The sequence below is a fragment of the Gossypium raimondii genome, chromosome 1 (assembly GCF_025698545.1).
Source record: "Gossypium raimondii isolate GPD5lz chromosome 1, ASM2569854v1, whole genome shotgun sequence".
Taxonomy (NCBI): Eukaryota; Viridiplantae; Streptophyta; class Magnoliopsida; order Malvales; family Malvaceae; genus Gossypium; species Gossypium raimondii.
The window spans coordinates 20,340,491-20,367,329 of record NC_068565.1 but is presented as its reverse complement, the minus strand read 5'-3'; the positions used below and the strand labels follow the sequence as shown (position 1 = coordinate 20,367,329).

Here is a 26,839-nt window from a genome sequence, read left to right as displayed (position 1 = left end):
ATAACAATCTTGGTTTGATGCTAGGGGGTGTCGAAGATAGAATGAACCATGGTTTGATGTTTGTAAATATTATTGTGGCTGGCAGAAAATTGAATGCGCTCGTTGACACAGGCGCTTCTGATTTGTTTATGTCCAAGGAGGCTGCTTGTAAACTGGGCTTCAAGATAGATAATGAAGTGGGTCGAATCAAAACAGTGAACTCAGAAAGTGTTTCAATCAAGGGGATTGCAAAGGGAGTGGATCTTCAGCTCGGCGAATGGTCCGGGAAGGTATCCATTAAGGTAATACCACTTGATGATTATGATTCTGAGGTTGGACTAAGTTTCCTTGATCAGGTTAATGTTCTTATTGCCCCTTCGAGCAATTACATGGTGATTTTGGACGCAAAACATCAATGTATGGTGAAAGTGACAAGGAAAAGAAGCTTTGAGGGAAAAACACTATCAGCAATTCAGTTTGCTAAAGGAGTACGTAGAAATGAAGTCTCATATTTAGCCACTTTGAAGATCGAAGAGACAGTTGAGTCTGTTTGTGAGACCCCGAAAGAAGTGGGTCAACTGTTACAATCGTTTCGAGATGTAATACCTACTCAATTGCCTAAAAATTTACCTCCCAAGAGGGAGGTGGACCACAAAATCGAGTTAGTGTCCAATGTGGTGCCACCAACAAGGGCTCTCTATCGTATGTCTCCACCAAAATTAGAAGAGTTGTGAAAACAATTGAAGGAACTTTTGGATGTGGGATTCATTAGACCATCTAAATTCCCATACGGTGCGCCAGTGTTGTTTCAAAAGAAACATGATGGGTCCTTAAGAATGTGCATCGATTATCGAGCTCTAAACAAGATCACTGTGAAGAATAGGTACCATATTCCTCTTATTGCAGATTTGTTCGATCAGCTTGGTAGTGTAAGATGGTTTACCAAGTTATATCTGAGATCAAGATACCATCAAGTTCGGATAGCCGAGGGGGATGAGCCAAAGACAACTTGTGTGACACGGTACGATTCGTATGAGTTCCTTGTGATGCCTTTCGGACTCACGAATGCCCCAGCTACATTTTGCACCCTAATGAATAAGGTACTTCAACCTTTTCTTGATCATTTTGTGGTTGTTTACCTTGATGATATTGTGGTGTATAGCAAGTCCCCTGAGGAGCATATGCGACACTTGAGGGAGGTGTTCCAAACTTTGAGGGAAAATGAGTTGTTCATCAAGGAGGAGAAGTGCTCATTTTCCCAACAAGAGGTGTCATTCCTAGGCCACATTGTGGGAGGTGGTAAGATCTGAATGGACAAGAGCAAGGTTCGAGCAATTTCCGAGTGGGAGCCTCCAACCAAGGTAACGGAGTTAAGATCTTTCCTTGGGTTGGCAAATTACTATCGGCGCTTTGTCGAAGGCTACTCTAGAATTACCACACCCTTGATGGACACGTTGAAAAATGGGAAAGTATGGGATTGGAATCCTGAATGTGAGAAGGCCTTTAATCAATTGAAACAAGAAATTACGAGGGAACCCGTACTTGCCTTGCTGGATTTTTCGAAGCTTTAGGAGGTACGCACGGATGCATCAGATTATGCTATTGGAGGAGTACTGATGCAAGTTGGGCACCCAATTGTTTTCGAGAGTCGAAAGCTTAATGAGACGGAGCGAAGATATACGGTCCAAGAGAAAGAGATGATTGCAGTAGTACACTGCTTGTACACTTGGAGACATTATCTATTGAGTTCCAGGTTCGTGGTCCTTACCGATAATGTTGCCAATAGTTATTTTCTAACCCAGAAAAAGTTGTCTCCCAAGCAGGCTCGTTGGCAAGTTTTACTAGCAGAGTTCGATTTCACAATGGAGTATAAACCAGGAAGTGCCAACATTGTGGCTGATGCACTCAGTTGAAAGATGGAATTCGCAGCAATTAGCCAACCTGATGGTTCTTTATTGGAACGCATTCGAGAGGGATTGTCCCATGATCTTACAACCAAAAATTTGATTGAGCTTGCCAAGGAGGGAAAAACGAGAAGATTTTGGCTTGATGGGGAGCTGTTATACACTCATGGACACCGCCTCTATGTGCCCCATTATTGGAAACTACGTAAGGAAGTCATGAAGGAGTGTCATGACTCGAAATGCGCGGGCCATCCAGGGATGCATCACACTTTGGCCCTTTTGGAGGATTGTTATTACTTGCCTCACATGGGTGTTGATGTGGGAACCTATGTGAAAACTTGTCTAGTATGCCAACAAGACAAGGTCGAGTTAAAGACTCCAGCCAGTTTGCTTCAACCCTTTCCTGTTCCGGAAAGGCCATGGGAGAGTTTATCCATGGATTTTATTATTGGTTTGCCTAAGTCTGACGGGTTTACGAGTATTCTTGTTGTGGTGGATAGGTTTTCAAAGTATGCGACATTTATTCCGGCAACCAAGGACTGCTCTGCTGAGAAAGCAGCTCGGTTGTTCCTTAAACACGTGGTGAAATATTGAGGACTACCACTGTCTATTATTAGTGATCGAGATGGAGGATTTACGGGCCGATTCTGGATGGAGTTGTTCAAGTCAATTGGCTCATATTTGAACTTTTCCACGAGCATGCATCCACAAACCGATGGGCAAACGGAATAAGTAAATGCATTGTTAGAGACATATCTTCGACACTACGTGAGTACCACACAAAGTGATTGGCCAAAGTTGTTGGATGTGGCCTAATTTTCATACAACTTGCAGCAAAGTGGGGCTACGAATCAAAGTCCATTTGAAATAGTGACGGGTCAACAACCACTTACACCCAACGCTGTTGTGACCCATTATACAGGACCAAACCCGGCAGCCTATCGATTCACAAAAGATTGGCAAGAGAAAAATGATCTTGCTAGAGCTTGTTTACACAAGGCAAGTAAGCGTTACAAGAAGTGGGCCGATCAGAACCGAAGGGATGTGCAATTTCAAGTGGGTGACTCAGTCCTTGCTAAACTACACTTGATTTTGCGATATACTTGCTTGCACAAGAGGCTTGTGCAAAGGTATGAGGGGCCGTTTAAAGTTGTGAAGAGAGTAGGCAAGGTGGCCTACAAGCTGGAGTTGCCAGCAAAACTCAAAGTCCACCCGGTATTCCATGTAAGCATGCTTAAGCCATTCCATAGGGATCAAGAGGATCTGAATTGAGGCAATTCTAAACGAGCACCGATGGGGGTAAAGGTGTCGTACGATCGTGAAGTCGAAAACATTGAGGCAGATCGGGTAATTAGACAAAAGTACCACCGACCATGACATGAATACTTAGTTCGATGGAAGGGACTTCCTGATAGTGAAGCGAGTTGGGAACCTACCGAGGCATTGTGACAGTTCCAAGGGAAGATTGACCAGTTCCATAAGGAGGATGTGACGAGGGCGTTGCTAGAACAAGTGGGGGAGAATGTCATGGGTTGCGCATGGGAGAACGCAACCATGGCAAACTTGTGCGATCCATCGTATTTGAGGGAGGTCATTTGGCCCAATCAAACTGGTCCGTTGCTTGGAGAGATTAAAAGTCCATCTCCAGAGCCCAATAAATATGGAAGATAATCTTCAAAGATATATAATTCGAGAAGATAAGATTATGTAGTCGTAGAGTTCTGATTGTATACAACTTTTAATTGTAGCCATTGATGTACTTTAATTTACACCGTTGATTTTAGGGAGGCTCAACTATAAATAGAGACCTCTTTACTCATTGTAATTCATTCAGTTGTAAATAAGAATCTTGAGAGTATTCACTCTAAACTTTTCTCTCAAGTGTTCTTTCTTTTCTTTGGCTTTTGTTCATCTTTCAAAGTTCGTTCTTACTTCGTTCTTCTGTTGTTCTTCGTGGGTGCCTTGAGGAAATTCTGTTGAATCCTTTATCATTGCGAGTTAGGCTGACTTAGGCGTTTTTGAGCAAAGAAACTGCCTAAGGCCGTACGGATCGCGTGGGAAAACTCTAAGTCCGTGACATAAGTAGATATGTTGTAATTAAATTTTTATTTGAATTTATTAATATTAATATCTTTGATCGGGCCAAAATGGTCTGAGGAAAGGAAATTAAAGGAAAAATCCAGCTAAGGCCCAGTTGGGCTTGGGCATAGATTAGATATTGTAGCAGTTTACGTCCATTAGTTCGTATATATTTTATTGGCAGAATTCCAAAATTCGACCTCAATGTTTCGGGGTTTTTTCATTTTGGCCCTTAGCGGTTTTTTTTTGTTACAATCTCACTCACAATGTTGTCTAACATTTTTGTTTGATGTGGAATGCCAGACACTGTTGAGGTGTCGTGACATGTCAGTTTTTGAAATTAATTTATTAAAAAATATAAAATATTAAACAATTTTCTTTTTATTTCTTATTCTCCCTCGCGTATTTCTTCTCCCCTTTCTCAAAACAAATCCTAGCTGCCACCCAATGCACCGCCATTCACCACTGCTGAATGTATGTATCATTTTTGCGTGTAGTAGGGATCTTTCATGGTTCTGTAGCAATCCTGAAATGGTGTATTAAATTACTGAATTGATACAACTGAAAGCCTTTGTTGTTTCAGTTTTTTATAATTTATTGGCGTCTTTGAGTTACCATTCAGTCTGGATATCATGTCACTTTTTAAGTCATTTTTTGGCATCTGAGTCAAATTCACGTGTATTATTTTAAGTTTACAATTTCCTTACTTTTATATCATTTATATTTAAGCCTTTTAGATTACCTCCAACACTATTACTTACATTCATTTCAGCATTAATTAACATGTCAAAATCATCACTATCATCACTCATTAAATTTATCATCAAGGGAACTTGCCAAATAAATTTAACATCAATGAAGACAATAAAATTTTTGGCATACACAACCTAGGCAATAATAAACTATAACAAAGCAAAGGACATCACACAATACAATACATAATTCTGTTACGCACATGCCATACACTTCAATATAAACAAATCTATTTCTATGATGTACATGACAGACAATAATCAAAGAAATCCAAACTTGCCATTCTCTTTGATACAAATAATAATCATATTTCAACAAATAAATTCAAACCGGCAATACACTTTAATACAAACAAATCCATTTATGTAATGCACATTGTAATACCCAATTTTAAGCCTGGGATCAAATAAATAAACAGTCCAATTTTACAAATAACCTAAACCCATTAACCAATTGGCCCAATAAGGCCCAAACCATTACAAACCCTAACACCGGCCCAAATTAAACAAACGCAGAAACCCTTAAGGGTTAGCGGCAAATTGGCACCGCGTACTCCACGTCGCAGCAACCGCCTACGTTCACAGCCTCTGCGCAGGACCTCTCGCCAGTGGTACCTGCAATAAGCCACGAACAGTAGAGATAGCAGAAAATATAGCAAAAATTAAGGGGATTTTTATTATTTTTTATTCTTCTCTAGGGTTCGGTTATAAAAACCGATTGAGGCATTTGTAAAGGGGGTTACGAATATTGTATCAAAAAAACATTGAAAATACAAAAAAGAGAGAATCGAATAGATTTTTGAAGGTGATTTGTTTGGTTTTTTTTCCCACTTCGAGTTTTCTTTTTTCTTCATTTTTTATTCCTATTTCATATTTTAAAAAATTAATAAAAAGGAAAGAACGCTTACCTAAAGGCTGAGGCTTATTCCTCCGTCGCACTCGGAGGCCAGGCTGAAATCGGGGTTTGGAGCGACGGCGGCGGCTAAAATTTGGAACCCTAGCAGAGAAAGCTAGGGTTCATCAGTTTTGTTTTGAAGAAAATGGTAGAAAATGAAGGTTTTTTTTTTAAAAAAAGTTGATTTTATAATAGGTACAAAACGGCGCCGTTTAGGGCCTGTTTCAGTGGCCTCAAAACGGCGCTGTATAGGCCATACCCGCGTGCCAACCCGACCCGGTTCCAGGATCCGCGTGTTTCTTAATGGAGGGGCTAATTTCACTTTTAGCCCTTCCGATTTTCTATCACTTTGTAATCAAGTTTTTTTTTATTTTTCAATTTGCCCAAAACTTTTACTTTTATTTCATTTAAGTCCTACGCAAAATGCTGCGTCTTGAAGGGCAGAAATATTTTTCTTTTTGGTCCCTTTTTATTGTTTGCACATTCAAATTAGTCCCCATTTTTTTATTTCAAATGTTTACCTAAAAATTCCCTAAAGTTCCGATTTGGTCCTCTATTTGTTATTAATTATTTTATTATTAAATTAATTATTTTACTCTTTCTCTTATTATTATTATTATTATTATTATTATTTCTATATTAATACACACGCATTTTTTATATTAATATATATACATATTTTTAAACTTTTATAAATACATGAACATATTTTACATATATATTTTATTATTAATTTATTTTCATAACCTTTATATATATATATATATATATACACATTCACATTTTATAAACATTTTCCTTATTTTATAATTCATGCACATATACATGCATTTTTATAATATGTATATACTTTTTTTCTTTTTTTTTTTTTAAAAAAATCATTATAAGTTTTTTATATATTTCATTCATTTTATTTATTTATTTATTTTATATATGTATACTTATGTATATGTATTTTAATATATGCATACACATATTTTCAAAATTTACTTATATATTATACTTATATATATATACATATTTTGTAAATACATATACATATATATGATTTAAATTAAAGTATTTGTTTTATGTTGTTTATTAACATTTTATCATACTTGTAAAGAAAATATATTTGGTTTCATTAAAGCATTAAAATCATTTTTGTTCAAAGGCCTTTTAAAATAAAACAATATTCGATATTTGGGATTTTCGAGAAGATTGAGCCCTAACGTATTGGGTTTCAATTTTCCATGTTAACCCTAAATAATCGAGAATATTTTTTTCAAAACACATAAATATAAAAATCATTTTCGGGAATTCAACATGTTATGTCCTAATGTATTGGGCATGACATATTGCTTTCTCGAGATGAAGATTTTCTTATAAAAAAAAAGCAATATTCAAAGTTTGGGGATTTTTGAGAAATTGTACTCTAATGTATTGGGTCACGATTTCTTCGTCTGACTTAAACAATTGAATATCTTTTTAAAATTTCATCATTTGAGTTTTTTAAAAATCTTTTTAACCCTCGACACTAAGACATTAAATAATCAATTTGGTACCAATTTTGGGCGTTACGATGGTGCTAACCCTTCTTCGTGCGTAACTGACCCCCGAACCTGCTTTCTTAAATTTCGTAGACCAAAATCGTTTTTAAGGTGAGCCAATCACACCTCAACAAAGGATCGGTGGCGACTCTAATTTTTGTTTTTAAAGTCGATAACTAATTTTTGTTTTCAAAAAATGGTTTCGACAGCTTGGCGACTCCGTTGGGGACCGTTAGAGAGTCGTGCCGTAAATTGATTAGTTTTTTGTCTTTTGGTCAAAAAATCAAATTCATTGGTTTTCATCGCTTGCTTAATTGGTCTAAGTCCATTAGTTTATTTGCATTTTGCATTTCATGGTCAATTTTTACCCTTCTAAGTAGGAGTGAAAATCTACTCCTTCGTGAGGTTTTCACCTCCGTGCTGGATAGTGGATCACTTTCGGGATGCATCCGTGCCTATGTCTTCGTGAGATTTTCATCTCCGTGCAGTCATAGGGAAATGTATTCCCCTGAACCGAACTCGGTCCATATGAGCCTATAATGGGTGAGGATTGAGGAATCTGCTGGTTCGGGTACCCTTGCTCTAGAAGCCAAACCTCATATAGTGAACCTTAGGAATTCACCTTAGGTAGAATTACTCTGAACCTTAGTAGATACCTGACTAGGAGTTTTATTATTCTTGATTGTATTAGATTTAATGTTTATTCTTGATACTAACTTGTTGTGTTTTGTTTTGACTGCATGGCATTTCATTATAGAAAAGAGGTGTTGATTCACGTTCGATTGCTAAATAGAGAGCTTGTCATGGAAAACAAATTTCTTGATAAAAGTGAAAGACAATACGATTGCCCGAATATAGCCCAAGAAAACGTGATGCGAAAAGGGAAATAGTCTAACAAAGGAGTACACATCCTGGTTTCATTGCCTAAGGATTCAAGTTGACGAAGATTATTCAAGAGTCATCAAACGTTCCAACCTTTCTAAAAGAAGCTAATGAGCATGAGTGAACAAGGAGTTGCGACCCAGATCAAGCAAAAAAGAGCTAGTAGTGGCATCCATTAGAAATTTGCGAGATTTATCTTAAACATACGAATGAAGAAAGAGATCGATGTTTCTTGGAGTATAAGGGCGATGCCGTATATATTTTCACTTTATGTAAAGAAATTTATCTTCTAGTAAAGTTTTCTAAACGGGATTGAATAAGAATCAACGTCTCTTTTTACATTCATCTCATGTATTTGCATTACATTACATCATATACATTAAAGACCACCAAAAGATTCTAATTGATTAAAATTATTTCAGTTAATCTGGAAAACCAATCAACCAAACACCCTTACGGTACTCGAGCAAAAACCAAAAATATGGATCAAAGATTGGAAAGGCTTGAACAGTTCTAAAAAGAAATACAGGATCAACTTCAGCAACAAATGCAGGAGCAGCTCGAGAAGATTCAGCAGAATATGATGGACAAAATGATGGAATCTCAAGGGAATATGATGACTCAGTTAACGCGACTGTTGACTGAGGGAAAAGATAAGGGAAAGAGCCCTATGGCCAATGTTGAAGAGGAATGTGATGATGGACCTCTCTATCCTCCAGGCTTTACTTCTCCACATCTGCAGACCCAAGTCGAAGTATACCCACGCAAGCCTTCTGTCACAATCAGGCCTCAGCAGTCTCAGGCCGATGCTTTGAGGCTGATGAATTTCCAAGCCGGATCAGGCTCTAGCCCTGAGAATAATCCTGTCAATCCTGTTATCCCCGATCTTGATGAAGTGGTCGAAAAAGAAAAGATGAAAAAATAATTACCAAAGAAACTAGAGGAAATGTGGAAATGGATTAAAGAGAAATTCAGAGCATGGAGAGCACTGAGAACTATCGTGGGATTGGTGCAAAGGATCTGAGTTTGGTCCCAGATTTGTTGCTCCCTCACAAGTTCAAAATGCCAAAATTTGATAAGTATAATGGGACCAGTTGCCTTGAAGCTCATATCACCATGTTTTGCAGGCGAATGGCTGGGTACGTTAACAACGACCAACTGCTAATACACTGCTTCCAAGCCAGTCTAGTAGGGGCAGCATCCAAATGGTACAACCAATTGAGCCGTACCAAGATTAGTTTATGGAGGGATTTAGCACAAGCATTCATGAATCAAAACAGTCATGTAACAGATACGGTTCCTGATAGAATTACCTTACAGAACTTGGAAAAGAAATCAAATGAAAGCTTTAGGCAGTATGCACAGAGGTAGAGAGAGGTGGCCGTTCAAGTACAACCGCCGCTATTGGAAAGAGAAACAACAATGCTCTTTGTCAATACACTGAAGGCCCCATTCATCACGTATATGTTAGGAAGTGCTACAAAAAGCTTCTCTGACATAGTTATGAATGGTGAAATGATTGAGAATGCTATAAGGAGTGGGAAAATTGATGCAGAAGAGAGTAACAAGAGGTCAGCCTCAAGGGGAAGAGAAAATGAGGTGAACAACTCAGGTTACTCTAAATCAGTTATTGTGAGTCAACCAGGAAAGGTGGTTTGTAATCAACAAAATTCATTAAGACAGGATTCTGGCATAAAGACTGAAAAGTTCTAGTTTACACCAATCCCAATACCGTATAGGGAACTGTATCAAAATTTGTTTAATGCACATGTTGTTTACCCTTTTCATGCTACAACATCCATATCCCAAATGGTATGATGCGAACGCACAATGTGACTACCATGCGGGAATTACGAGGCACTCAATAGAGAATTGCACTACCTTTAAAATGCTAGTTGAAAGACTCATCAACATGGGTGTTGTCAAGGTTGATGATTCATCCAGTACAAAATATTCCACTATCTAATCATATTGATAATGGGGTGAATGCGATGTATAAGGAAAAGTTAGAAAATGTTCATATCAATGCCATAGACACAACTGAAGGAGGGACCTTGTTAGAGATCTGCCCTTATGAACCTGGGAGCGAGCAAAATAATTAGACTATGGAAGAGATTTCTGTAGTATCTAGAGCTCGCTTAGAGTAATGTTCACAACACATTTGTTGCTTTTAGCCTAGAGGCAATAAGAACTCCTTTGTGAAATAGGCTCATGTCTGAACGTCATTATTCTAATAAAATACATCTTTGTATTCATTTTTTTTGAGCCAATATTCTTTTATTCTTTTCGAATAATTATTCTTTCATTCTTTTGGATTTTCTTCCATGTCATTCCTTCATTCATTCACAATCATATTGTACAAATAATTATTCACAAATTCATACATTCTTTGGTACCTACAATAGGTCCCTGGATATCAACGACATGAGTGACGCTGTTACAGACTCAGGATCTCCTTTTGAGCAAGACATGTGTTTAGAGGGATCTCATGACTTTGAAGATGACATAGATTGTAGCCCATCTCCAGACTTGTTGAGGATGGTAGAGCAGAAATGAAATTCTAACTTATGATGAGACAATAGAGATTGTGACCTTAAGAGAACGTGCATAACCGAAGAAACAAAGCAAAAATTTGTTGAGTGACCTCAAAAGCTCAAAGATGTCTTCGCATGGTCATACCAAGATATGCCCGGGTTAAGCATTGACATTGTAATCTGAATAGCAGTACGATATCAGAAATTTGCAGTTTGTTAAAGGTAAACATCATGAACGATGCTTTACTGGGGCAATGCCTTTCTCTTTGACTTATCATAGCTTTGCCCATTGAAGTCGAGTTGCCATCTCTCCGTATTTTTGTTGGATTTTATCCTAATTGAAGAGAAAGATCCGAAGATTTTCGTCTCATAAGACTTTATAAGAGAAACCTAAGAAGATCTTTTGCGTACAAAATGAAAATAGAAGATCTTATGTGGAAGACTTTATCTGAAAAATCATTGATTCTAATCGAAATGGATAACCAGGACTTGTCTAAATCCTATGAGTTCAGATTTAATCAAAGAAAAATCTGAAAAAATAAAATCAAAAAATCAAAAAATAAAAAATCAGGAAAAATCAAAATCAAAATAAAAAATAAAAAATAAGAATGATAAAAAAAGGAAAAAAAAAAGTAAAGAAAAAGGAGAGGCCAAGACGAAAAGCCGTAAAGGGCGCTTTGTGACCAAGAGTGGATTTGAGTTGAAAACCCAAAAAGGGCGGCTCAAATATTGATCAAAATGGGGCATGAGGTGATCAGAATGGCTCAAATATTGATCAAAATAGGGCATGAGGTGATCAGAGGAGCTCAAATATTGATTAGAATGAGGCATGCGGTGATCTTGCTATACTTGAATCAGCAGGAAATGGTATGCTACATCTTGGGGCATCGACAGAGTACTGTAGATCTCCTAAACACATGTCAAACTCAGAATGGTCTTCAGCAAGTTTGTACAGAGAAGTTCAAGCTGCGATATCTGGGGCACTTGGTTTTCATACAATTTATATTGAATTGTTTGTTCTTGGAATACTTCATTCTTTTTCAATATACGTGTTCCCAATCCATTCTTCTTTTATTTTTACTATCCTTGATATTCTATTCATTTCGAGCTATGCTCCCAAATCAATTCTATTTTTATCATTGTTATGATCTTTTACAAGCATGTTGCATTGGAATAATGATTAATAGATCAATAAAACTTTCACAAATGAAGTTTTGCATATTACTCTAGAAGTTTCTAAATAGTACAGTAACCTAAAACGGGACTATTGTTTAGAACACACCAGGTTTAAAGGTTGGAAATCTGAGAAGGAAGAGTCTAATTAGGACTTGCTTTTTTGGATTTTGTTGTCAAAAACATTGATTGAACAAAATGACAAGATGACAGGTTGGTGACAAGGCTTAGATGAACAAGCAAGAAATAATCACCAAGCAATAAAAAGGGGTATCCTTGGAGAAGAGAATCATTTATTCGTGCATAGGCATTTGGTATGACACCCTGAGATTGGAATAAAAGACCAAAGAGCTTCACATTCTGTATCCTTGAATTGCGATAGGAGAGGATTGAGAAAAGGCCAGATTTTTCTACCCTTGGGTTACAGCGGGAGAAAGATGGTACAAATTTTGCATCCCAGTATATTGAACTTTGAAGTTTACAGTGGGGGCAATCTGATCAAGTGTTTCTTTGGAGAGGCCAGCCGAGGAAAAAGGCGTTATAACACGTCAGTGATAAAGTCTTAATAAATTTTGAGTAATGATAACCTAAGCGGGATCATTTTCAGAAAAAAAATAATATTCTACATTCATTCAAATGTCATTCATACACGTCTAGTTAGGAGCATTTGATTCATTTTGATCATGACATCCTAATCACTAGGCATAATTAAGTTCATAAATTGAATTATACAGGACATGTTTCCCAGAGAACAAGCCGGTGAAACTTCAGCCTTATCTCCCTGAGCAGCAGTGGAGTAGGTTGAAAATAGCAGATCGAAGATACCAGCCTTGTCTCCTTGAGCAGCAGTGGAGTAGGTTGAAAACGGCGAAGCTTACTTCCCTGGCATTGTAGCGAAGCAGATTGAAGCCACGACGGCGAATCTTATCTCCCTAGCGTTAAGGCTTGAATTAGCTGAAGTGGAGCGAATTGAAACTGTGGGCAGCGAATCTTATCTCTTTGGCATTACAGTGTAACAGATTGAAGCCACGACGGCAGATCTTGTTTCCTCGACATTGCAATTAAAAAGATTGAAGCCACAACGGCGAATCTTACTTCCTCGGCGGTGTAGTGGAACAGATTGAAGCTACGACGGCGTATCTTGTTTCCCAACATTGCAATTAAAAAGATTGAAGCCACAACAGTGAATCTTACTTCCCTAGCGGTAGGGGAATAGATTGAAGTCACGATGGCGAATCTTGTTCCCCTGACATTGTAGTTAAATATATTGAAGCCACAACGACGAATTTTACCTTCTTGGTGGTGCAGTGGAACAGATTGAAGTCACGACGGCGAATCTTGTTTCCCCGACATTGCAGTTAAACAAATTGAAGAAAATAATCCTATCTCCCTGAAGTTGCAGTGGAGCGGATTAAAATCAAATCTTATCTCTCTAAAGTTGCAGAAGAGTAGATCGCATCCAGTCTTATCTCCCTAAAGTTGCAGTGGAGCAGATTGAAGAAAATAATCCTATCTCCCTGAAGTTGCAGTGGAGCGGATTAACATTAGATCTTAGCTTCTCTGAAGTTACAGAAGAGCAGATTGTATCCAATCTTATCTCCCTGAAGTTGCAGTGGAGTAAATTGAAGAAAATAATCCTATCTCCCTGAAGATGCAGTGGAGCGGATTAAAAACGGATCTTATCTCTATGAGTTGCAGTAGAGCAGATCTCATCAGACTTATCTTTAATGTTGCAGCAAAATAAGTTGAAGCTACAAGTCTTATCTCCCTGAAGTTGCAGTGGAGCAGACTAAAGATAGCAAATTTTGTTCTTTTGAGAAGCTACAAGGTACAAGTCCTATCTCCCTGACGTTGCAGTGGAGTGGATCGAAGCACCAATTCCTATACCTCTGAATATGCAGTAGGATGAAATGAGGCTACTTGAAAAAGAAGAGCACCAAGGTCCAACACGACCGGGCAAAATTGGTCATTTTTAGAGTCTTTGCTCCGTTCCCGTTACACGACAACGAGTAAAGAGGGGGCAACTGTAATACCCAATTTTAAGCCAGGGACCAAATAAATAAACAACCATTTTTACAAATAACCTAAACTCATTAACCAATTGGCCCAATAAGGCCCAAACCATTACAAACCCTAACACCGGCCCAAATTAAACAAATGCAGAAACCCTCAAGGGTTAGCAAACAAATTAATCACAGCGTACTCCACGTCGCGAAAGAATCGCCCACGTCATAAAGAATCGCCCACGTTCAGCAGCCTTTGTGCAGGACCTCTCGCCAGTGGTACTTGCAATAAGCCACGAACAGTAGAGATAGCAGAAAATATAGCAAAAATTAAGGGATTTTTATTATTTTTTATTCTTCTCTAGGGTTCGGTTATAAAAACCGATTGAGGCATTTGTAAAGGGGGTTACGAATATTGTATCAAAAAAAATTGAAAATACAAAAAAGAGATAATCGAATAGATTTTTGAAGGTGATTTGTTTGGTTTTTTTTCCCACTTCGAGTTTTCTTTTTTCTTCATTTTTTATCTCTATTTCATATTTTAAAAAAATAATAAAAAGCAAAGAACGCTTACCTGAAGGCCGAGGCTTATTCTTCCGTTGCACTTGGAGGCCAGGCCAAAATCGGGGTTTGGAGCGATGGCGGCAGCTAAAATTTGGAACCGTGACAGAGAAAGCTAGGGTTCATCAGTTTTGTTTTGAAGAAAATGGCAGAAAATGAAGGTTTTTTTTTTAAAAAAAAGTTGATTTTATAATAGGTACAAAACGGCGCCGTTTAGGGCCTGTTTCAGTGGCCTCAAAACGGTGCTGTATAGGCCATACCCGCGTGCCAACCCGACCCGGTTCCAAGATCCGTGCGTTTCTTAATGGAGGGGCTAATTTCACTTTTAGCCCTTCCGATTTTCTATCACTTTGTAATCAAGTTTTTTTTTTTTTTTCAATTTTGCCCAAAAATTTTGCTTTTATTTCATTTAAGTCCTACGCAAAATGCTGCGTTTTGAAGGGCAGGAATATTTTTCTTTTTGGTCCCTTTTTATTGTTTGCACATTCAAATTAGTCCCCATTTTTTTTATTTCAAATGTTTACCTAAAAATTCCCTAAAGTTCTGATTTGGTCCTCTATTTGTTATTAATTATTTTATTATTAAATTAATTATTTTTACTATTGCTCTTATTATTATTATTATTATTTCTATATTAATACACACGCATTTTTTTATATTAATATATATACATATTTTTAAACTTCTATAAATACATGAACATATTTTACATATATATTTTATTATTAATTTATTTTCATAACCTTTTATATATATATATATATATATATATATACATTCACATTTTATAAACATTTTCCTTATTTTATAATTCATGCACATGTACATGCATTTTTATAATATATATACTTTTTTTCTTTTTTTAAAAAAATCATTATAAGTTTTTTATATATTTCATTCATTTTATTTATTTATTTTATATATGTATACTTATGTATATGTATTTTAATATATGCATACACATATTTTCAAAATTTACTTATATATTATACTTATATATATACATATTTTGTAAATACATATACATATATATGATTTAAATTAAAGTATTTGTTTCATGTTGTTTATTAACATTTTATCATACTTGTAAAGAAAATATATTTGGTTTCATTAAAGCATTAAAATCATTTTTGTTCAAAGGCCTTTTAAAATAAAACAATATTCGATATTTGGGATTTTCGAGAAGATTGAGCCCTAACGTATTGGGTTTCAATTTTCCATGTTAACCCTAAATAATCGAGAATATCTTTTTCAAAACACATAAATATAAAAATCATTTTCGGGAATTCAACATGTTATGTCCTAATGTATTGGGCATGACATATTGCTTTCTCGAGATGAAGATTTTCTTATAAAACAAAAGCAATATTCAAAGTTCGGGGATTTTTGAGAAATTGTACTCTAATGTATTGGGTCACGATTTCTTCGTCTGACTTAAACAATTGAATATCTTTTTAAAATTTCATCATTTGAGTTTTTTAAAAATCTTTTTAACCCTCGACACTAAGACATTAAATAATCAATTTGGTACAAATTTTGGGCGTTACGAGGGTGCTAACCCTTCCTCGTGCGTAACTGACCCCTGAACCTGCTTTCTCAAATTTTGCAGACCAAAATCGTTTTTAAGGTGAGCCAATCACACCTCAATAAAAGATCGGTGGCGACTCCAATTTTTGTTTTTAAAGTCGATAACTAATTTTTGTTTTCAAAAAATGGTTTCGACACACATGACAGACAATAACCAAAGAAATCCAAACCTGCCATACTCTTTGATACAAACAATAATCATATTTCAACAAATAAATCCAAACCTGTCATACACTTTAATACAAAAAAAAAATCATAAACCTTAAGCAATTTTTTAAACAAAATCCAACAAAAAAAATTATAAACTCATTGAATATAAACATACACAGTGCATAAATCCAATGCGAATGCAACATATTTCAACAGAGGAATCCAAAAAACCATAAACCCAAATCCCCCTAAATCCAAAAAATCATAAACCAACAAAGAAACTTACTCATAACAACGGATGCAACACCGTCGGTTGGTTCTCTTCTATTAACCATTATGACGGTTTTCTTTTCAATCTTGGAATCTTTTGTTGTTGTTTTTTTCTCCCGATATCTTTTCTCTAAAATTTCAACCGTTCCCTTTCCCTTAAAATTTCAATCGTTCAATCATCCAACCATTTTCTCTAAAAATTTCAATTAATTCCAATTGTCTCTTTTCTTTTTTTTTTTGTCTGCCCTTCCCTAAACCTCCAAAATTAAGACCATTCGGCTCCTCATGTCTAATATGGCAAGTTAACTGGCCACATCACCTGTTCCATTAGGCTTGTAGCTGAAAATGTTAGTGGGTGATTGATTTGGCACTTTTCGATAACATTAGTGATTGATTTGTTATTTTTTTTTAAAGTTTAGTGATTGCAAGTGTACTTTGGCATGTTATGGCAGACAAAATTGCTAACAATTGACTAACGGTTTCTATCTATTTTGGCTTTATTTGAAAAAAATTACGTCGTTGTGGGTGAGGTTGCAACAAAAAAGCAAGAGAAGGGCCAAAGTGAAAAAATACCAAAAGTTGAGAGTGAATTTTGAAATTCTGCCTTTTTTTTTAATTTTCAAAGGTGTTTTCTAAAGGACTTTACTTACCTAAATTTTATGGGAAATCATAGACTAATTTTGTCCACTATCATTTTAATTCGAATTTTTAAAATAATTTAATAATTAGCCTAATTTTTTCTCGATTGTTAATCCTGATTTAGAGTTAATAACCTGGTTTTAAAATTGAATTTTGAAATTAGGTTTTTAACTGGAGTTCTAAAATTGGGTTTTAAATTTTAATTTGGATACTTGGGCCCGTTTCAAATTTGGCTATTAGATTTTAAATTTAATTTTGTGGCCATAGAAAATGGAAATGAAATAAATTTTGATGTACAAAAAGAAAACAAAAGATTATCATTTTACATAGAAAAATGAAAAAGAAATGTAAGTTATTTTAAAAATCATAGAAAATTATTTTTTTTTATTTTTCAATTTTAGAAGTAATCGATAAAAAAATTACTTTTTATTAACCCGTTTTTTTAGATCACTTTGACCCAAGATTAAGTCTCAGCCACATTGACCCAAGGCCAAGTTTAGACGACCCTTGGATCAAATCTTCGTTACTAATTTTCAAGCTCATGTCTCAATGATATTTGAATCAAAGTCATTGATATCATATCGAATTCTTAAGTAATAAATTCTTCAAATTTGTTTTCAAGATCAAATCTCGAAAACCCTTAAAACGGACCTCATTGATCCAAGATCAAATCTAAATGACACTTGGATAAAAGCTCTATTGGAAAAAAGAATCAAAAGATTATCTAAAATTGTAACCCAACTTTTATAAATAATTTTTTTATTTGTCTCAATTCTTTTAAGTCTTTATTTCATTTCAAGACGTACAAAGCTTAAGATAATTTTACAAATTACAAATAAAAAGAAAGTCTCAACTCCTAATTTAAGATATGTCTAACATGTCAAATCATGATCATATATGAGTTTTATTTTATCATTACGATATTAAACTTGAGCCCGTATCATTTAGGAATCTAAAGAGATTTTTAACCTTTAGTCTAGATAAATCTTTACCTCAAGATAGGGTTATTAGGTTGTATGCATTGAGGAGTGGGAAATAGTTGAGGTATTTGTGCAAAAAGAAACAAATATCATTCAATGGAAATGTGTGACAAGTCTTCCATCATCCAATGCTTTAAAAGGGAAGCAAATGCTAAAGAAAGCAAGATTTCCCAAAGGAAAAAAAAAATAGTAGCAAGATATAATACCAAGGCAAAATATTGCCTATGTAATGTAGGCAATTTAATTCTATAAATTAAAACCTCTCCCTTTCACACTTCTTATCTCTACAAATACACCAATGTACCTAAATTCTACCTATTAACTTCACTATCTTCTTTACCCAAACACCATCCAATCATTTATCTAAACCTCCGCTTTGCTTCTCCATAAGCCACGACGCCAAGGACGGTCATCGTAAACCCGCCGATGCCAACAGCTGTGACGGGATTTCTAAACAAAAGTATTGAGATAACAACAGCCACTGCACCTTTTGCATTGCCTAATACCTGAATCACAATATCACCATCCGTAAGGAAATGCAAGAACCGGTCGGAAAACACTAACAATGGACAAAGTACGTAAAAGAAAATGTCGAATCCATGACGAGTGTTAGTTCAGCTTTCGGCTATATAGGTATTATACAAGAGTGCTAAAGGATATAGAATGTGAGGTTTCGACTTTCAAGTGTATATTTCCAACTCAGGATTCCTTCCCGCGCCACTTAAGAACATGGTAGATTAGGCCAAGATTGAATCTGGCCAGGTTTTTGTAATCCAGACTAGCCCGGGTTACATATCATCAAGCTCTTATTTAACCTAAAATATATGGGCTCGGCTAGAGTGTAAGTGTTAGATATGGGTGTATGTTCAACAAAGGAATGTTCAAAATTTCTAGGTTTTTCCACGTTTTTGAAGAGTCCTTGAAGAGCTATGTCCTTGTTGCCATATATATCCGAATGAAGAGTTAGACAACATATCGAATGATTGCAAAACAGTCTTCTTATTTTTCTTTTTCTTTTTTTTGTAACGTGACCTAACCCAAACATCCGGGACGAGTTTATTGCATACAAGTTTTAGATTATAGCTATACTAGTGCTTCTACTTAGTGCAATTCAAACATTCAATAGGAAGCGGCTGGTGCCATCAATGAGAATACCTTGATGAATTGACTCAAGACACTCTTTAGTGCTTAAGGTCAATATGTCCTACTGTAATCCATAGAAATATATATATCCAAAAGAAACTAGATGAAGGAAGAAGAGATTGAACCTGGAGTGTTAATGCACTTGTATGTTTAGTCACCAAGAAGTTCAATAAGTTAGCTGAATATGCGAGTGTGGAGTTAATGAAAAGAAGCAGCCACATGTATCTATGTTGTCTTCCAAGTGATATGATGACTTCTAACACGTTTGGCTCCATTACAAGTGCAGTAGGCACTAAAACTAGAACTGCAATTGGGGACATGTAGAGTAGCAAATTCATCGAGTTCAACGTTTCCCTGCAAGAACAAAACAACAGCATAAGCAATTACGTTACAAGGGAAAGACAAAAGGAAATGCTTATAGGGGAAAAAAAAAAAAAAGACCCGGCGGCCGGGCGAGAGAGGAATTCATGAAAGACATAACATGAAAATTGATTCTCTTTAGCGGACGGCAACAGTAGACAATGATGGTAAATTAAACTACAAGGCCGAGCACTAACAGGAGAGTGACAGCTTCCTCTCATATGACTCTGGAAACTCGCCATGATTAGGGAATAAAAAGGAAAAACATAACTAAAAGCACTAACTTCTATAGCAGCGACTATAGACCGAACACATAAAGAAATGTGCAAATTGCAGATGATAAACAAATAGAAACAGAAGTGTTATACCCTTCTGAAGAAAGCAGAATGCCCTGAAGAACAGATTTGAAGGCCCTTGCAGCAGTTGCACTTATGCACATAATGAATCCGAACCAGTGAAAACCCGGTTCGCCCTGCAACCCATAATCAAATTCAAAGGTTAGAAGTTCGTTAATGATTTAACCAAATGAGCTTGTAACGAAAGAAAGCCTAGAACTACAGAATGTTACTTAGAGCTCTTTGTATCTTTCCTAGTTAATAACAAATCATAAATGCCTCAAAAAAACTGCTATACATATATACACAGCTAAAATAACGTTTCAACAATAGGATCTGCTGGATCAAAGGTCAACTTATACATCAAAGAAGGCATTACCAATGAACAGATCGGAGATCTTGAGCCAGTTTGTTTTGTTTCCTCTTCTAGAATTTTAAGACTCTCGAGCTAATTTTGCTTATATAAGCTATGCATCTCAGGATATGCTCCGAGATATGGCTAATCACAATGCAGTCAATATCTGTTGTATATATACTTTGGTACCGTATAGATACCGATCTAACTTCACGATATAAGATTTTACTAAGACTTACAGTAAAAGAGCAGTCCTGCAATATTTCTTAAATAAAAAAACTACGTTCTTCGACACTATTTCTTTCTTTAAGTACCCATGTCCGGCACCCCCAAAATACATAGAAATATGAACACATACAAGTCAAATACATACTCGACACTCCCACTCGAGTCCAAGTAAAATAACCATAAGACAACATCTGTAAATGATACAAATATTTGCTAGTTTTATTGTTTCAATTACTGAAACTAATTACTTATTTAAGCATAATATAGATTAATTAGTGAAAAAGAAAGACATTTTTTCGAATAAATTGACTAATGTTACTCTTGTCGGATGTGCCTATCGGATATGGATACATGTCGACACGAATATGATTAGATTTAGAGAATCCTTAAAGACCAGGTCCTCATAAATGGATGTCTATACTTGAGAAAAATAAAGATTCACTGTTTATACAATATTGAAAGATCAAAGCATACATTTACAACTAACTATCATTCACAAATAACATCAATATAATCTCAGATCTATCATCTTGGTCACCACATATACATCAAAAACAAATTTGTGTAATGAATATCAAACCAAGCATCATCATAAGATCCAAAAGAGCTGGAAAATTGAAAGAAAGGAACATACCCCACTGGCAATGACAACCCCAGTAACAACAGGGACTAAAGCAGCATAAGTAACCCAAGCTTCTCTCTTGAAAGTCATCAAGTAAGCAAACAAGGCAGTGAAAAATGGTGTAGTGGCACCAACAGCCTGGTTAAAGGAAACAGGGAGGTACCTCAAAGAGATGTTACCCCCAACAACTGAACAACAAAAGACAACACTTAAAGTAGCAATCTTTAGGAACTGAGGCCTGGATTTGATTGGTTGGAGAGGGACAAGCTTGATGAAAACAATGGAGATGTAGCTGAGGAAAGCACAAGCTGACATGTGACACATTGTTAGAAAGATTGGGAATTTGAAACCATAGTTTGAGAGCAAGTATTTGTTTAAGAGAAGAACTCCAATGTTTGAGGAGTACCATAGGATTATGAGTGAAGCTATGAAAAGGGTTTGCTTTTTTGATGATGGCTGTTGGGTTGATGACATTTTTGGAGATTTTCAAGGTTCAGAGAGAAAAGGGTTGGATCTGTTTTCTATGAACTCGATGAAGAAGAAGAAGAAGAAGAAGAAGAGGACGATGTGAAGAAGATGCTGTCACCTGAGCTTCAATGGAATTTTGGATTTTTTTTATGGTTTTTCTTTATTTTTATTCATGTTTGCTAACACCTTTTTTAAATTTTATGTTAATTCTAATTTTTAATTAAATTATAAAAATGGGTTATTTCATTTTTCTTTAAAATATAAATCATTTCTGCTTTTTAATGAGAAAATTTATTTCCCTATTTTACCTACCGGATAGTATATGTTGTTCATGTTTCAAAATCATAAACATTGCCCTTTAACAACATTCTTTTTCCATTTAAATTTAGTAAATTTTGATTTTATAGCTTTTCTATCATTTGATTGATATACAAGTTATAGAATTTTTTCAATTTTACAAATTTAACTAAAATTGTTTTGTGTCTTTTATTTATTATTTATTAAATAAGGACATGTAAAATCGTTTTTAACCTTTGTGAGTTGAAAATTTTCATCATCGATGTATTAAATAGTTATTTTATTATTTATTTATTTTACTTTTGAATTAAAAAGAGAAAAATACAAACAAGATTAACTATTTGTTTTAATCAACTAACAAGATCAACTATTGAAGAATGGTGGTTCATCTCGTGTGTGTATGGGAGGATCTACTTACATAGTATAAAAATTAAAATAGTTTTACACATTTTCATAACTATTTATATAATTAATATTTTAACGATTCAATCTTTAAATTTATCAATATAATTATACTTGCCATGCATGTAAAATTTTAAACGATTCGATATTACTATTATATCGATCTAAAATACTCTATATATTAATATATATTCCACGATTGAATTTTTTACATGAAACAAATGGTTAGAAATTTTAAATTGACATCAAATTTTTCATGCATATAGATCATGAAATATAATGATCGATTGTTAAAATATTATTCATATAAATAGTTATAGAAATGTGTAAAATTATTTTAATTTTAGATCCTCCATATGTAATTATTTTAATTTTAGACCCTCCCATATGTCTTATAAGATTTAAAACCCAAAGCTAATGTAGACAGCTTATTTATGGATAATTATTAATTTTTAATAATTTTAAATAAATAAAATTTAAAATCTCAAGTAGAATTTAGAAGGGTTAGATAAGTTTTGAAAATTTTACTTGAAACTTTTATGTGAGAAAACAAAAAATATAAAACTATCATGAACATAAAAATATTATTATAAATATAAATAATATTTATCTTAATATTTAAAATTGTTCTCGTTATATTTTATCTAAATTTAAAATTATGTTTTTAATTATTTCATTAAACTTAAAAATATCATAAAATATATTATTTAATCTAATTTAAAGATATATAAATTTTCAATTTTAAAGAAAAATTAAATAAAGATATCTTATTTTTAAGGTGTAGGGTGAATTGTTTAGTATTAAATTAAAAGTGTTGTTTGGTTCGCTGTAATGGGTATGCCATTACAGCCCTATTCGGTGGGCCCTACCTATTCTTTGGTTGGGTGTAATGCCCTATTAAGGGCTTATTACATTATGCCCCTATTCCTAAAATCTGCTGCTTTCTATTACCGAAGGAAAGCTCAGTTTTGCTTCCGTTTTGGTTCTCCCGATTTCATCTGCCCTGTTTTACCATCCCAACCCGAAAGGCACCTCCACCCTCTCCCTCCCAACATCAAACAGAACCGCCCCTTACATTTTCCTTCCTTCTTTTGTTCCTGAAGGTAATTGTAAAAAAAATTGGAGGACCTGCCACACAAGTTCATCGCTTTCGAGCAGGAACTAGGGCTTCAAGAGATTCGAAAATACCAGCTTCATCAGAGAAGTGAGCAGTCTTCCTCATCTTCTTTATATATATATATATATATATATATATATATATTATTCACTTATTTTGTTTTTGATCTCAAAATTCTGACAAGGTTGGCTGTAAGTGGGGGTGTTTCTTTAACTTCAAACCTTGCAAATTGCTGTTGTTTTGACTTTCTTGTTTGGTTCTTGATTAGGTCTTAAGATTTCCTTGATCTCCATCCTTTCTGGGTATGTTTTGAATTCCTTTTTGTCCGAAACTTGTAAAAAACAGTGTTTGCTTTTACCAATTGCATTGGTTTCTTGATTGATTTTAATGAAAATGCTTAGTTTTGCACAAACAGAAACTGAAATGAAGGGTACTGTGTGTTGATAGCTCTGATTGGTGGAGGGGGACTGTGAATCCTTCACCATGCTGTGTATTGAATATGCTGGCCCCTGTAGGTCTGTTTTTTGTTGGCAACTGGCAAGATTTGTAACCGTTGAGGGGACTTGTTAGATTTGACTTTTGTCTTCTATAACATGAATGCATCACCATTTCTAGTATCAAACACATCATCCTTCCCTTGAGTTTCTTTTCACTTTTCTACACAAACAGTAACTTGCTCAAATACTTTGGAGTTATGGCAAAGACAAGTAAATGAAATGGTGCTAGGCCTAGGGTGCATGGTCTAATCTTTCCAGCATTGTCGATTCTTGACAAATAGGGCCGAAGGTGGTTAGATCCTCCATCATCCATGTTTTTCTTTGTTTCATTAGTTATAATGTCTCAGCCCTTCTTCCCCTTGGGATTGGCTCCCACCACCCATAGTAGCCTCCTATAGCTGTTAGTGTACGGCTACTCAATCATCTTCACACTGAGTTTTGGGGGGTAACTTTAGAGTATCTCTTTTTAGAACAGACAACAAAGGATCCATCGATTCTTGACAAATAGGGCCGAAGGTGGTTAGATCCTCCATCATCCATGTTTTTCTTTGTTTCATTAGTTATAATGTCTCAGCCCTTCTTCCCCTTGGGATTGGCCCCCACCACCTATAGTAGCCTCCTATAGCTGTTAGTGTACGGCTACTCAATCATCTTCACACTGAGTTATGGGGGGTAACTTTAGAGTATCTCTTTTCAGAACAGACAGCAAAGGATCCAATCGGCTATCGGTTTAGAGGACCTCTACTCACAACGGTCTCTTTGTTTAAGTGTAAAGTGTTGTCCAAAATCGACATGTCATTGGAAGAGCTTCCATTGTTCAAAATTCCATTGTTCTTGATTACATCCTTCCAGCCTCTGAATGTCTTAATTTTATTGAATCCCCAAATTTCTTATGTAAAGATGAGGTAAAAGTAAGATTACAGAACAAGCATATGATAAAAATACCCCCAGATGAAGCACAAGTAGCTATAAATCATTTGTTTATATTAAGTGTCCATGTGTTGTATGTATCAAGATAGGGTATCATTTGTTTATATTTAAGTGTCCATTTGTTGCACGTATCAAGATAGGGTATCAAAACCAGCATATCGTAAGATGTACAATGATCCACTTAAATCCTGTGAGTTGTACATGTTGCTTTTGTTGAAGAGCCAAACCTTTTTCATTTCCTGTGCTGTAATATTGCCATGTATTCACATACAAGCCTTCTATATTCTTCTTATTTCAGGGGCTATAAATTTAAGCAATTAATTGAACTTAATTTTTATTAAGTAATGGTACCTGTAACTAGTAATACCCATAGTTCTGAAGATGTCTGAATTTGATCACAAGGTATGGGTGCTTTCTCATTCTACTTTTATGCCTCCAGCTTTAACTAGTAAAGCACATGAAGCTTGTAGGTGAGTTAAATTTGTTTTAGTAAATAAATCTGTCTCAAATTGCTAAAATTTGAGCAAATGGAGGAGACACCTATTCATATTCACATTTAGCAAAGATCCAATGTTGGTGATGGTTCTGCTTCCCATTGTAATCTTTCTTTTCTGATAGATCCTATACTGTTAGAAACTTTATTATTACAGAGACGAAAGTCCTTGTTAAGTATTTTGAATTCTCAAGAGTGAAGATGGTTTATTTAGTGAACTGTGGAGATTAATAAGAATTTTCATTTGGTGGATAGGCTATTCTAAATGTGAATTTATAAACAGATGGGACTGCTTCTGTTATATTAGGCCATTAGACAAACCTAAGATACTGCCACTTCTTTCGTTTTCAAAAAGATGTAATCAGGTTAGTGTAGAGTTATTCCTGATAGTATGAAAGTGGCTTTCTTTAACTAGGATTGTATTTCGCCTACTCCCTCATAATATCTCTTTTCTCTATCTTGTATGATTTTCTAAATTTGGACCAATGTCTATATGCAGGCATTACTTGAGGAGAGGATCACTACTCAGGCATTAGCTGGTAAACGTCTAATTTAGGTATTAATAACAATTTTTTTGCTTGTTCCATCACAAGCTGCATTGCTTCTTTTAAGGTCAATTAGATTTAGCTATGTCTTGGCAGCAAGTTAATATCATTTGACAAAAGGCTTAGTCGGGGCACTGCATTTTATCATTAAGAATATTTAAATAGTTTGGTTGATTTGAAGTGTTCTTTCTCAATCTTGAATGTTAATAGTTGTTCTGTAACCAAGGACTACTGTTAAGTACTGGGTTGTACAGCTTGATTCTATGAACATAGAGTAACCATTGACTTCATTGGTGTGTGGAAAATGGATCTCGGAAATTTTGTTGCTAACATTCAATTTCATGTGCTTTTGTTACAAATCATTGTGATTGATAGTTCAGCTCATCAAAAGGAGACTGAAACATTTCAGCTCATCAAAAGGAGAATTGTATTTGCCTAGAATACTGTGATATAGAATTGTATTTGACTCTCCAAGGACATGGAAAACCTTAAAAAAGTATTTGACATATCCATTTTTGTCACAATTGTATGACATAGGTTTTTTGATACCTTTGTCAAGTGGGACTGTCTAATGAGGCAGTCTAAGCCTATAGAATAAAAATTGGATCATTAGATATAATCAAGTAAACAACTTGATTAAAAAAACAATTATTCAATATATTAGTGGTAAAAATTTTCAAATCCACATTGAAGTTGAGAAACTATCACTTTATTCTTAATTTTCATTTAAAAATAAAATAAATAATGAGACACATGTTGATTTTAAAATTTTAGTTGTGGTACCAAATAATAATCCTAATTAAAATTAACTAAAATGCTGGATAAATTACTTGTATAGTGAATTTTTTTTAATATTTTAGCATTTTAAGAAATTTAAATGAAGTTTTGGGTGTCTCAAGTTGAGTTCAAATCGAGCTTAAGGACTATATTCAATGTTATTATGATTGAAAGTGCTTTTAAAAATTGTTTAAAGAAAATGTGGTTTGTTAATGTTAAATTTGTAACATTGTTGTCAAAAATACGGTTAAATGTTAAAATGTTCTTCTTAGAGATGATAGTGCAAAGTAAAAGATAGTTAAGTTACATGAGATTTAAATAATTTAATACAATGATACACGAGATATAAATTT

General features: G+C 34.9%; 1 protein-coding gene and 1 long non-coding RNA gene across 2 annotated transcripts; one reads left to right on the top strand and one right to left on the bottom strand.

The window, feature by feature from the left end:
* Nucleotides 1-17,984: 17,984 nt before the first annotated feature.
* LOC105785342 (UDP-URONIC ACID TRANSPORTER 1) lies at nucleotides 17,985-21,603 on the bottom strand. Its single transcript, XM_012611389.2, has 4 exons — nucleotides 20,973-21,603; nucleotides 19,789-19,892; nucleotides 19,186-19,414; nucleotides 17,985-18,423 (listed from the first exon to the last, which is right to left on the bottom strand). The coding sequence occupies exons 1-4, from the start codon at nucleotides 21,432-21,434 to the stop codon at nucleotides 18,277-18,279; spliced, it is 942 nt and encodes a 313-aa protein (XP_012466843.1). The 5' UTR covers nucleotides 21,435-21,603; the 3' UTR covers nucleotides 17,985-18,276.
* Nucleotides 21,604-23,049: 1,446 nt separating this feature from the next.
* Nucleotides 23,050-26,068, top strand: LOC105785341 (uncharacterized). Its single transcript, XR_008197020.1, has 2 exons — nucleotides 23,050-23,331; nucleotides 25,664-26,068. It is a non-coding gene; the product is annotated as an uncharacterized LOC105785341 (long non-coding RNA).
* The last annotated feature ends 771 nt before the right edge of the window (nucleotides 26,069-26,839 follow it).

Coding starts and splice junctions, on each gene's coding strand:
- LOC105785342 (XM_012611389.2), bottom strand. CDS start 21,434: ATGTCATCAACCCAACAGCCATCATCAAAAAAGCAAACCCTTTTCATA. Junction 19,415..19,788: donor ATTCTGCTTTCTTCAGAAGG/GTATAACACTTC, acceptor TTGTTCTTGCAG/GGAAACGTTGAACTCGATGA. Junction 18,424..19,185: donor CAAGTGCATTAACACTCCAG/GTTCAATCTCTT, acceptor ATTGTGATTCAG/GTATTAGGCAATGCAAAAGG.